This window comes from Myotis myotis, unplaced genomic scaffold (genome assembly GCF_014108235.1).
Source record: "Myotis myotis isolate mMyoMyo1 unplaced genomic scaffold, mMyoMyo1.p scaffold_m19_p_2, whole genome shotgun sequence".
Classification (NCBI taxonomy): domain Eukaryota; kingdom Metazoa; phylum Chordata; class Mammalia; order Chiroptera; family Vespertilionidae; genus Myotis; species Myotis myotis.
The window spans coordinates 175,695,744-175,708,421 of NW_023416324.1; the positions used below are offsets into that span (position 1 = coordinate 175,695,744).

The 12,678-nt window shown below is 39.6% G+C and overlaps 1 protein-coding gene across 11 annotated transcripts in view; it reads right to left on the bottom strand.

The window, feature by feature from the left end:
• Positions 1–12,678, bottom strand: part of ATP11B (ATPase phospholipid transporting 11B (putative)) — a 108,785-nt gene that overhangs the window by 19,291 nt on the left and 76,816 nt on the right. For 7 of the 11 annotated variants that reach the window (XM_036351207.1, XM_036351202.1, XM_036351206.1 and 4 more), the window contains 5 exons: positions 12,169–12,296; positions 8,795–8,933; positions 5,697–5,762; positions 5,083–5,186; positions 2,724–2,889 (listed from right to left, as the gene is read on the bottom strand). In XM_036351207.1, coding sequence (XP_036207100.1) covers positions 2,724–2,889; positions 5,083–5,186; positions 5,697–5,762; positions 8,795–8,933; positions 12,169–12,296 — 603 coding nt within the window. Of the gene's footprint in view, positions 1–42; positions 129–2,723; positions 2,890–5,082; positions 5,187–5,696; positions 5,763–8,794; positions 8,934–12,168; positions 12,297–12,678 lie in introns of those variants that run through there. The other 4 variants (XM_036351200.1, XM_036351201.1, XM_036351203.1 and 1 more) reach the window with 2 other exon arrangements.

Genomic DNA, 12,678 nt, shown 5'->3' on the forward strand with positions numbered 1-12,678 from the left:
CTTTAGCATGCAGAAGTTATCAAGGTTCTACTCCTACTCTACCTAAGTTTGCTCAGCTGATTCCTTGCCCTTGACAATGGCTGCAGTGCGATGAACTCGTCACTTAAAGCAACTGTGTTGGAGTACATCTATAAGTGGACAGAAAAGGGATGGGACATACAAAGAGTCAGTGAGCTGTATTCATCACCTGAGAGACAGACACAGGACAAGCTATATAAAGACACTTCTGTCCCTATAAGAGCAGGAAATATCATACATCGCATATATACATGACTGAAATTTGTAGGGTTACTCGCTTTCTTCATGCTTAACACCACACTGTTATTCTGGAGTAAAACAAAGTGCAAAATAAATGCTGACAACTTTTCTTTTGATATGATTTTTCTTGATATTTCTGGTAAACAATAAAGTGGCTGACAACTTTCTAATTATTCTTCATCATGTGAACTCAGAGGTCAAAGTATAAGACTGAAATAATAAAGATTACTGCTTACAGCAAAGGAATAATGTTACACATGAGATCTGAATGGCCATATACTGTTGAAAGAAAAAAACAAAACACAAAAGATTCCTGAGTGAAGCAGAGATTTCCTCTTTGGATTAGAAAACATAGAACACTGTCAAGTCATTTGAAAGTAAAAAAGGGAGATTATGGCAGCTTTCACACACAGATAGAATGAGTGATTTATTACACATTCCATTCTTAATCAATTTTAACTTATGGTTAAAGAACCACAATATAAATAAAGCACTTTCAACCTTTTTTTGTCTAAGGATCCTCAAGGTACAAAATATTTCTATGTAATCCTTTAGAAAGAGGCTATCAAAAAGGTAACAAGAACTAATATTATCACCTTTATTATTAAGAAGTCTATGAAAATACATCATAATTTGCAAATGCACTGCCTATTATAGAATTTCTAAAGGTAAATGTAAATAAATCTAATTATTTACTTTTATAAAGAACAAAGTTTTGCCTGGCCGGGGTGGCTCAGTGGTTGAGTGTCGACCCATGAACCAAGAGGTCACCGGGGATTCCCGCTCAGGGCACATGCCTGGGTTGCAGGCTCTATTGTGCAAGAGGCAGTAGGTCAATGATTCTCTCTCATCAGTGATGTTTCTCTCTCTCTCTCTCTCTCTCAAATCAAGAAAAACATAAAAAAAATAAGAATAGTTTTTAAAGTGATGTCATTAATATATTTTGGTGAAATATAACTTTCTATAGACCAAAGGGGAAGACCAATGTGTAATCTTCATAAAGGTCTATAAAAAGTATAATAGGCAATTATTAAAAATATTCTTCTGTTAGTGTAAATATTTATCTCTTAAGATTAAAAAAAGGTAGGTAAACTTTTCTGATATATATTTAAGTAATGGACTACAGAGTAGAAAAGTTTTTCCATACTGATATAAATATATGCATATGTAATAAGATTATGACAATTATTTAACCTTATTTGGAGATCAATTATCACAGAGCAACATCCTCATCATTCTTGTAATTATGTTTTTTTTAAAAACTGATTTCAGGGAGATAGAAGAAAGGGAGGGGAAGAGAGGGAGGGAGGGAGGAAAGAAGGCAGGAAGGGAGAGAGAGAGTGAGATATATATTAATTTGTTGTTCCATTTATTTATGTATTGTTGGTTGTTTCTTGTATGTGCCCTGACTGATAGAAGGCTAATTATGTTTTTACTGAGGACTTACTACATACAGGCCCAGGGTTACGTGTTTTATATTCATCATCTCTAAGAATCATGTATGACAGTAGTTATTATTCTGATTTTACAGAGGAGGAAATTGAGGCTTAGGAAAATGACTTGATTAAAGGCACACATAAATGGTTAAAACAGCATCTGAATTAAGTTTGCCAGGCTTCGGAGGCCTATGCTGCTTCAATGGTGTTAAAATGTATATTGGTTAGGATTGAGTTACCAAAGCAAATAAAGGCTAAAGAAATGTTGATATGATCACTGAAATTAAAACCAATGCTGCCCTGGCCGGTATCTCGGTGGTTAGAGTGCCGGCCTAAGCACCAAAGGGTCACGGATTTGATTCCTGGTCAAGGGCATGTACCGCTGTTATAGGTTGGATCCCAGGCCATGGTTGGAGCATGTGTGGGAGGCAACCAATTGATGTGTCTCTCCCACATCGATGTTTTTTCTCTATTTCTCTCTCTTTCCCCTCCCGCCCACTCTCTCTAAAAATGGAAAAAATATCCGTAGGTGAGCATTCACAAAAAAAGCACCACAAAACAAAACAAACAAAAACCCAATGCACCACTTAGGAAGCCTAACTCAATCCTTACTTAGGGAATACATTCTATTTATAGAATATGTAACTAAATTTCCAAATTTAGATTTAAAAAATCCCAGTGTTTATTACAGCATAAAAGCTAATTAGAATGTATTCTTGAGCCTATGGGTTCAATGCTATGGTATAGTAATAAGACAAATTAATCAGATAGAATTCTGGTTCATGTACAAGTCAAATATACAAACAAGGCACAGGCAACTAAATAGCTTCTATTTCTTAAGCATCTACTATGTCTCAGGAGTCATACAATTAACAGAAATAACTTTAAAAAGATCAGACTTAATATTTACACTGTAAAATGCTTAATACAGAAATGAATAATTTATTTTCTGATATAAGCAAATTATAATGATAGCTATTCATTGTTAATGACCCCTAAATAAAAGATTTTGTATATAAAAATGGTTACCTGTGCCTTTTCAGTATTTGTAGGATGGAAATGTCTGTCAAATACTTTCTTCACAATATCAAGAAACAGACACATAACCACCATGAGAATTATAGCAAACCAAACAGAACCACTTGATAGGAGCTGAAAAAATACAAAGTACATATTCTGGGAGTCTGAAAATGGCCTGCAAAGAAAGGAAGTGGGATTAATAAAAGTAGAAACCGATAAGGGTTTCTTAAATAAAGTCATGTGGTCTTACATGTGCGTTTACAAACCCACTATATTTGCACGTTTACAATTTAATTTGGAATACAAGTTTGGGATAATGTTCAAAATTTAGAACCAGTAATTAACTAAATCTATACTAACAAAAGAGTAATATGCTAATTAGACCAGATAGACCGGACGTCTTCCTGACAAAGCCACGGTGGTGGGGGCCGAGGCAGAGGTGCAGTTAGGGGCAATCAGCAGCAGGGGAGCAATTAGGGGCGATCAGGCCGGCAGGGGAGCAGTTAGGGGTGATCAGACCAGCAGGCAGAGGCGATTAGGGGCGATCAGACAGGCAGGCAGAGGCAGTTAGGGGCAATCAAGCCGGCAGGCACGGGAGCAGTTAGGGGCGATCAGGCAGACAAGGGAGCAGTTAGGGGCAATCAGGGTGGCAGGGGAGCAATTAGGGGCAATCAAGCCAGCAGGGGAACAGTGAGGGGCGATCAGGCCAGCAGGGGAGCAGTTAGGGGTGATCAGGCTAGCAGGGGAGCAGTTGGGGTGATCAGGCAGGCAAAGAAGCAGTTAGTGGTGATCAGGCCAGCAGGGGAGAAGTTAGGGGTGATCAGGCCAGCAGGGGAACAATTAGGGGCAATCAGGCCGGCAGGGGAGCAGTTAGGGGTGATCAGGCAGGCAGGCAGTTAGTATGGACAATAATCCTATATAATAGTATGGAAAATACTATGTCCAACTGCTGGTTTAGGCCTGATCCTGGAGGGATCGGATATCCCCGAAGGGGTCCCGGATTGGAGAGGGTGCAGGCCGGGCTGAGGGACCCCCATCATGCACAAATTTCGTGCACTGGGCCTCTAGTAACTAATAAAATAAGACAGACTTTAATTATTAAAAATAAAATTCAATTTAATTACTTTCAATGACAACTATAGTTTTTATTAGGAAAGTGGCAAGTAGTTGACTAGATAACTCTTATCTTAGTAGGATATCAAAAGAATTACTTAGTAATACAGACTTAAGAGACCAATAAACACAAGAAAAAGTATGCAATAAAATATTCTCTACTAAGCAATTAAAAGATCGACTATCCAAATCGTAGGTTGAAAAGTTCTACTTAGAGGTTCTTCTCTACAAATATATTTAAAAATGGGGAAACAGAGAAAGAAATGAAAAAAATAAAAAACATTAAAAACAAACATTATAAACAAAGTGTTATTCATAAGAGTATCCTTCTATGGTCCTAAGTGGAAGATAATTATTTAGCTAATCTAAATTTTTTTGCTTATCTTCTATAATTTTTTGCCCAATACAGGGATCAAAGGCACAGCAGGCAAATGTATTATAAATTCTCCAAATGAGAGACTTTAGTTGTTCATCACTTATAAAAGATTCTTAGAAGAGGCATTAATTTTTAATCTATCATAGTAGCTGAAAATATGATTGGTAATTTACCAATGAAGATGAAGCATACTATTTAGTTTTAACAGAAAAGCTGTCATTCATGAAAACTTAATGGCTCAATGTGACTTTATAGTATGTACATTAGTAAATAATTTAGAGAAAATATGGTTAGTGTTAAGGACATTAATTGTGGAATAAAACAATTGGGGTTTAAATACTAGCTCTGTTCTTTTTTAACCTTTGGAATCTTGGGGCTCAGTTTCCATATAGAAAATATGGAGAGTATAAGATTATAGTGATGAATCAATGTAATATCTTAGGTAAAACACCTAGAATATAATATTCAGTAATTGTTAGTTTCTTTTTTACTCTATATCAGTAAGATCAACTGAAAGATGTAAATTTGTAGGACCTCAAGATTATTTGTTCAAAATAAAATCTATCACAACACAGCGGTGGGGCAAAAAAGGTTTACAGTTGTGAGTACACTAAAGTTTATTCTTCTAGAGGCCCGATGCACAAAATTTGTGCAAGGGGCTCAGCCCTCACAGCCCCTCACAGCCTCAGCTGGCCCTCGCAGCCCCGGCTTCATCCGGAAGGTCATCCGGACGGTCGTTCTGCTTTTCGGTTTAATTAGCATATTAGCTCTTTATTATATAGGATTATTTTCCATACTAATAACTGTAAACCTACTTTTGCCCACCCTGTATTTATTAGAGTTGAATCAATGTAATTAAAATACAATATAATCACTCACCAGAGAATCCCTCCATAAAACAAAGAAAATACAAAATAGAATATAATGGATCCCCAAGTAACAAAATGGTTGATCCAGGTCCAAAAATGAGTTTCCAAAGCCATCTAAAAGGAAAAATATGTTTAAATCCTTAATACAAGTCTTTAACCGCCAAGATAAAAATCATGAATGAAATATATTAATTATAAGTAAGGTTCCTATGACAAAGTTTCTTAGAAGATAAATATTAATGCAAGGATCCTAGTATGAAACTGAACAATTAAAGTTTATAATATTTTTCTTCTGTGAGAAAAAAGCATTGAAATTTCATGAATATTTTCAACTCCATTGCCTGAAACAACTTGTGTTGTCATGCATTATATACAGAGAAGCAAAATTTCAGAGATGAGTACTGTGGGGTTAACCTTTATTGACCATAATAATCAGCAGAGGGTTTTCAAAATAATGAACTTAAAAAAATATTTTTGACAAAAATGAATTATTAAATAGCAATCAGTAAAATTATTCATGACTAAAGAAGGAAAAAGGAAAAATATGCATCTATGGCTAAAGAAATTTAACTATGAATTATACATATACAAAGTGTGTTCATCTGTCTAATTTCTGTGCCATACCTTTACTGTGACTGTAATAAGCATTACTGTGAAGACCAAGGAGCCAAATGTCCAGTTACCAAACATCTAAACAGAAAGAATAAACCATTATTGCACTATGTGTCACCATGATGCTAAGTTGGTAATAAAGCAGAAAGTAACTGCATTCTTTACTAAAAGCATTTGAATTATTTAAGCCAGTTACATTTGAAATCTATGACTAGATTAGTAAAGTTAAAGGAGTATGAGAAGAAACACCATAAGCATTACTATGTTTATTATTATTATCCATTGCATAACATTATCAGAATGAAAACCCAAGATGGGTTTGGAATTATGTAGCACAGACTGTTTTTATTTAGAACGATATAGTGACTGCTTCATTCCTGTCACACAGTAAAAATGATAAAACATTGTTTGATCACAATTATTTTTTATAAGCATTCCAACCAGAAGTTACACCAGATAACTTGCCACTGTAATTCTGGAGATAGCATAGGCAGAGAAGAAAAAAAAAATTACACACAAAACCAATACCTGAAAGATAATGGCTAATAGAATTACTCCTCAAGGATTCCTTGTAAAAATGGTGATAATGTAAGTCAGAAAGTATTCCCCTGGGCTTTTTTTTATAGAAAAAACTTACATAATTTATTAAAAATGCAGAATCCCCAAAGAATGTCAGGATTTAAGTTCCACAAATAAGAGCATAACTAAAAGTTTATGTTAACTTAGTTCATAAAGTAGTCATAGTCTTTACTATTGGTTTAAAAATTATTTAAAAGGCTCTGTTTTGTTATCAGATTTCTAACAATTAGTATTTACTTGACAAATTACTTAACATCTCTGTATCTCACTTTTTTCATTTGTAAAATGGGGGAAAATCTTATAGGTTTTTATAATTAGGGTCTGCAAAAAGGATAGGATGCCTGATAAACAGCAATCTGTAAGTAATAGTTATCAACAATAAAATATCAATTAATATTCTTTTATTTAAGGGTATTAGGGGAGTTTATCGGTTAAAAGAATGAAAAGGCATAATGAATCCCTCCTTTTTCTGTTTTTATCATCTCTAGAAATTACCTGGAAATACTGAAAAACAGTGGGTCTCACTCTGTTCAGCTCTTGGAGGAGTGCCAGTCTCCTCTTTCAGGGACATGTGGACAGATATCAAATGCAGCCAGAGAACCTGTGCCTGGATGTGTAATAACTGCACCTGTCTCATCCCTCAGTACAGTATCTGGTTTTACAGGGGCCAGTTACATGGAATATTTCTTAGAAGCAGAGCTTATTTAGGACTGCTTCTTGCATTCAAGGCCCGGGGGAGCTATAAAAACACATTCACATGTTGCTGTTGTTTTTTTTTTTTTGTTGTTTTTTTTTTTATGAAATTAGTAAAAGTAATGTATTTCCTTTTTTTTAATATATATTTTTTAATATATTTTATTGATTTTTTACAGAGAGGAAGGGAGAGGGATAGAGAGTTAGAAACATCGATGAGAAAGAAACATCGATCAGCTGCCTCCTGCACATGCCCCACTGGGGATGTGCCCGCAACCAAGGTACATGCCCTTGACCGGAATCGAACCTGGGATCTTTGTATCCGCAGGCCGACGCTCAATCCACTGAGCCAAACTGGTCAGGGCAAAGTAATGTATTTCAACTGCAATTAATCAGCTAAGACTACTGCATCTTTCCATTCTGACTTCCCCTTGAGTTGGTAATGAAGTGAGTGGCAGAAGGCATTTTGGGGATCTGGCTAAAGAGAAGTTAGTTGGGCTTATTATACTGGCTTGGGTTAAGTGGGACCTATTTGTATCAGTCAGTTATTTTCAAGTATACTTAAGCTTGTACTTGTATGTTCTTTTCCCCTTAAAGAAGGCCTGCCAAAATGTGTAAAGTTTAAAGTCTACTAACCTTAGCTCTACCCCTGCTCAGAAGACACAGATGCTCAAAACACTTTCTATCACTATTTGCTTATTTCTTGGATAACTTCTTCTAACTGAATTTGTTACCTAATTATTTAATAAAGCCAAGTTAAAAAGGCTCATTCATAATTCATTTGTATACTCAGCAAATAGAAATTGAGTATCTATTATGTGCCAAGTACCATTCTAGGCCTTGGGAATAAAGCAATGACAAGACAAAATTGCTGACTCATGGAGTTTACACATAGTGGAGACAGATAAACAAACTAAAAATATCTACCTTGAGGGACAGACTAGTGCTATGAAGAAATGTAAATGTACAGTAAGGGGCCAGTAAGTGATGAAAGGTGAAAGAGACAGCATTTTATGGGAGTGGGCTAGAAAGGCTTTTTTGAGCCAGTGATGTTTCAGCAAACCATGTGAGAGAAAAGCATCCCAGAAGAGAAACAGGAAGTGCAGAGGTCCTAAGGCAGGAACAAATTGGTCTGTTCAAGTGACAAGAAAATCAGTGTGGCTTATAATAAAACACTAGATGATTTTGAGCAGATTAGATAGATGATCATATTCTCATTTCTAAAAGATCATGTGGACTGCTGTGTGAACAGCAGGAAGGGCAGAAAACTCTATAGGGCTTCCTAAGCATACCAAAAAAATAATGCATGCAATTAAAAGCAAAAAAACTAAACACTAAATCCCCATTTCTCATCTAAAAAGGGTGGGTCATAGTATTTCTCCAACAGAATTATTGTGAGGATTAATGGATATGGGGTATGTAAAGAGCTAAGCACAAAGTAAGCACTAATTAAATAGTAGCTATTACTAAAAACACAATTCTGGAGTGAACAGCAGCATGCAGGGGCATGAATATAACCCCTTGTATTTTTGAAGAGAAAAACTGCCTGGTACCTTGAGCTTCATATTAAGATTACATTGTATTGCCTTTTTGTTTTATTTTTGATTTGCATAAAATTTTATCAAGTAAAAAACGTTAAAACCTTTTTATAATTGCATTTTAATTTAATATCTGCAATTTCAAAATTTAATTGAATTTCATTTTTATTTTATTTTATTGTTTAAGGTATTACAAATAGTAATACATATGTCATCTTTTTCCCCCCATTGACCTCCCCCCGTTATCAAAAACCAAATTAAATAAAATCATTAACAATTTTTAAAAACTATAAATTTTACCTGGCCATTTCCAAGCAGAGATGTATCTTTCCCCATTAGAAAATAGGATCCAAAAAAGAAAATGAAGGCATGACTAAAACCCAGGATGGTCCAGTAAAGAAAATTTGTCATGCTTAGTTGACGGTTTTTACTAATGTCTCTACATTTTTTTTAAAAAGAGGAGAAAAAGGAACATATTAGGATTCATATTTATTATTTATCTAATCAACAGTCATTACAATCAAACCACTACTTGTAATCCTATCTAATAAAAGAGAAACATGGTAATTGGTGTACGACCGCTACCCTTCCCACTGGCTAATCAGGGCGATATGCAAATTAACTGCCAGCCAAGATGGCGGCCGGCAGCCAGGCAGCTTGAAACTAACATGAAGCTTGCTTGCTTCAGTAACGGAAGACTCCAACGTTCCCCGCCTGCCTTTCCGGCCTCTGAGCTGCAACTCTAAGCAACTATGTAACAAATATAGAAGCTAAACAAAATCCCAGAAACCTGCTTTAGTCAGCAGGCTTCAGCCAGCAGGATCGCAACATTGTAAGCAAAGGCCAGAAACCTACTTTAAGCAGCGGAGGCCTAAGAGCTGGAGCCAAGCCTCAAAGCTAAAGCTGGCCCAGAATAAAAAAAAAAGAAAAAAAGGAGCAGTTGGGAGCTTCAGTCACCCCCAGCCTGAAAACAGCCCTCAGCCCCTCACCCAGACTGGCCAGGCACCCCAGTGGGGACCCCCACCCTGAAGGGTGTGTGACCAGCTGCAAACAGCCATCATCCCCTCACCCAGGCTGGCCAGGTACCCCAGTGGGGACCTCCACCCTGAAGGATGTGTGACCAGCTGCAAACAGCCATCATCCCCTCATCCAGGCTGGCCAGGCACCCCAGTGGGGACCCCCACCCTGATCCAGGACACCCTTCAGGGCAAACCAGCCGGCACCCACCCGTGCACCAGGCCTCTACCCTATATAGTAAAAGGGTAATATGCCTCCCAGCACCGGGATCAGCGGAGCCGCGAGGCCTCCTGGCACCGGGATCAGCGTGACAGGGGGCAGCGCCCAAACCCCCTGATCGCCTTGCGGCTCTGTGTGTGACAAGGGGAGGGGCCACAACCTCCCTATCCACCCTGCTCTGTTAGTGACAGGGGAAGGCACCCCAACCCCCTGATCAGCCCTGCTCTGTGCCTGATGGGGGGAGCTCCCCAACCCCCTGATCACCCTGCGGCTCTGTGTGTGACAGGGTGCGGCGCCCAAACCCCCCCACCCCCCACGGGCCCTGCTCTGTGTGTGATGGGGTAGAGCCATAACCTCCCCATCGGCCCTGCCCTGAGTGTGACAGTGGCGGCGCCCCAACCCCCTGATCAGCCCTGCTCTGTGGGTGATAGAGGGCGGCGCCCCAACCCCCTGATGGGCCCTGCTCTGTGCGTGACAGGGTACGGAGCTCCAACCCCCGATGGGCCCTGCTCTGTGAGTGACAGGGGGCAGTGCCCCAACCCCCTGATCGGCCCTGCTCTGTGGGTGATAGAGGGCGGCGCCCCAACCCCCTGACGGGCCCTGCTCTGTGTGTGACAGGGGGCAGCGCCCCAACCCCGATTGGCCCTGCTCTGTGCGTGACAGGGTACGGAGCTCCAACCCCCCTGATGGGCCCTGCTCTGTGAGTGACAGGGGGTAGTGCCCCAACCCCCTGATCGGCCCTGCTCTGTGGGTGATAGAGGGCGGCGCCCCAACCCCCTGACGGGCCCTGCTCTGTGTGTGACGGGGCAGCGCCCCAACCCCGATTGGCCCTGCTCTGTGCGTGACAGGGTACGGAGCTCCAACCCCCCTGATGGGCCCTGCTCTGTGAGTGACAGGGGGTAGTGCCCCAACCCCCTGATCGGCCCTGCTCTGTGGGTGATAGAGGGCGGCGCCCCAACCCCCTGACGGGCCCTGCTCTGTGCATGACAGGGGGCAGTGCCCCAACCCCCTGATTGGCCCTGCTCTGTGCGTGACTGAGGGTGGCATCACAACCTCCCAATCGCCCTGCTCTGTGCACGACAGGGGGCGGCGCCCCAACTCCCCATCGGCCCTGCTCTGAGCCCGACCAGGGGCTGCACCTAGGGATTGGGCCTGCCCTCTGCCACCCGGGAGCAGGCCTAAGCCAGCAGGTCGTTATCTCCTGAGGGGTCCCAGACTGCGAGAGAGCACAGGCCGGGCTGAGGGACCTCCCCTCCCCCCCGAGTGCACAAATTTTTGTGCACCGGGCCTCTAGTAATATATAACTGCGTAACAACTTATAGGTCACACTAGAGGACTGGGGTTGTGCACCAGTGGGGTCCCTCGGGCTGGCCTGGGGGAATTGGCCGAAACCGGCTTTCCGACATCCCTTGCGGGGTCCCGGATTGCGAGGGGGTGGTTCTCGGGTGACACACCCTGGAATTGGGCTCCCTCCTCTCTGGCTCTGGGTGCATCACCCGAGAACCACAGCTGCCAAGCACCGCAGCTCAGCAGCTCCTATGTTGAGCGTCTGCCCCTGGGTGGTCAGTGCACGTCATAGCTATTGGTCGGACAGTCAAACAGTCACTTAGGCTTTTATACATATAGATAATACTTTCAAATTCATGTTCTCATTTGATAAAGGAATATGATATAGGCTAATATTTTAGTTTAATTGTAAAAAGTTGATTTATCTGTATTATATTCTGTTGTAAACATTCAGTTACTCTGCCATGATTGTTCTTTTTAGTGGAGTCATTTGAGTTAGGTTCAGCACTGAGGCTCCCAATAGATTTCATGTCCATCAATAGCTATCAGAGAAAACCAGTCTTTGCCAATCTTGGGTCAAGCCCAGTCCTAGATATCCTGGGAAATCAAGGTTAAGTTTTTGCCATTTCTGGATAACTGAATGCCTCTATAAGAGTGGAGGTCAGATTAATGTGGAAATCAAACTGGTTCTGAGGAAAGTTCCACATCTCTGTGATTACTTGGTTCTGTGGAACCAGGACTTAGGCAGAGGATATGGGACAAGAATTAATGTCCCTAACCCTCCATTTTACATTGATTACTACTCATAAATTTGGCAATGCCTGAATATAAAAATCAGTATTTTAGAAACTCTAGAGACAACCAATTACTGAATAACTTCATTTGTGCACATGAAGTAAAATATTACTGGCTTACAACAGTAAATGCAAATTATACAACTGCTGCCTGATGCACTACTAAGATAAAAGTATTCATGCCTAAAAACATTGGTAAAATTATTGTGTTCAACAATTATAAACCATACAACAACAAAAGTACTTTCCTTAGTAAAGTATTAATCACCAAATATTTGCTTATTTTTAAAGTACTTTTAAAAACTGGTAACTTGCAATCAGAAATGTTATGGACACTTAATACTGGAAAATACTTACCGATAGAGGGTGGGCTTGTTCTGTAATACATGAGGGTTTATATGCTGTTCCAGTAGACTATATATCAGAATAGGTAGGGAAGTAAAACAAATATTGTATAAAGTCAGGTACACGCTGTCATACAATGTCTAGAAAGAGAAATTGATAGGAATTTTGAAATTCTAAAGTATGTATTATTTATTATACTTATGCATATAAAAACAGAAGCATATCAAAATAAATAAAAATTATGTAATTTTTTCCAATTTATACTAAAATCCTTTTGAATAATCCCAATTTGTTTCTGACTTAAGCATTCACATATAATGTTCATAGATTTATATTTCTTGTAGAAATTGGAATATTTTATTATGTCAAATAATTCTGGAAATACAGTGATTTGTATCTATATTTCAAGATTCTCCACAATTTGGTCATTGTGATATAATTTTACACAATTCTCCTACATGCTTCTAGGTTTCTTACTATTCCTTTGATATGTTACACATTTAGTTTTGCTTTCATGGTTTT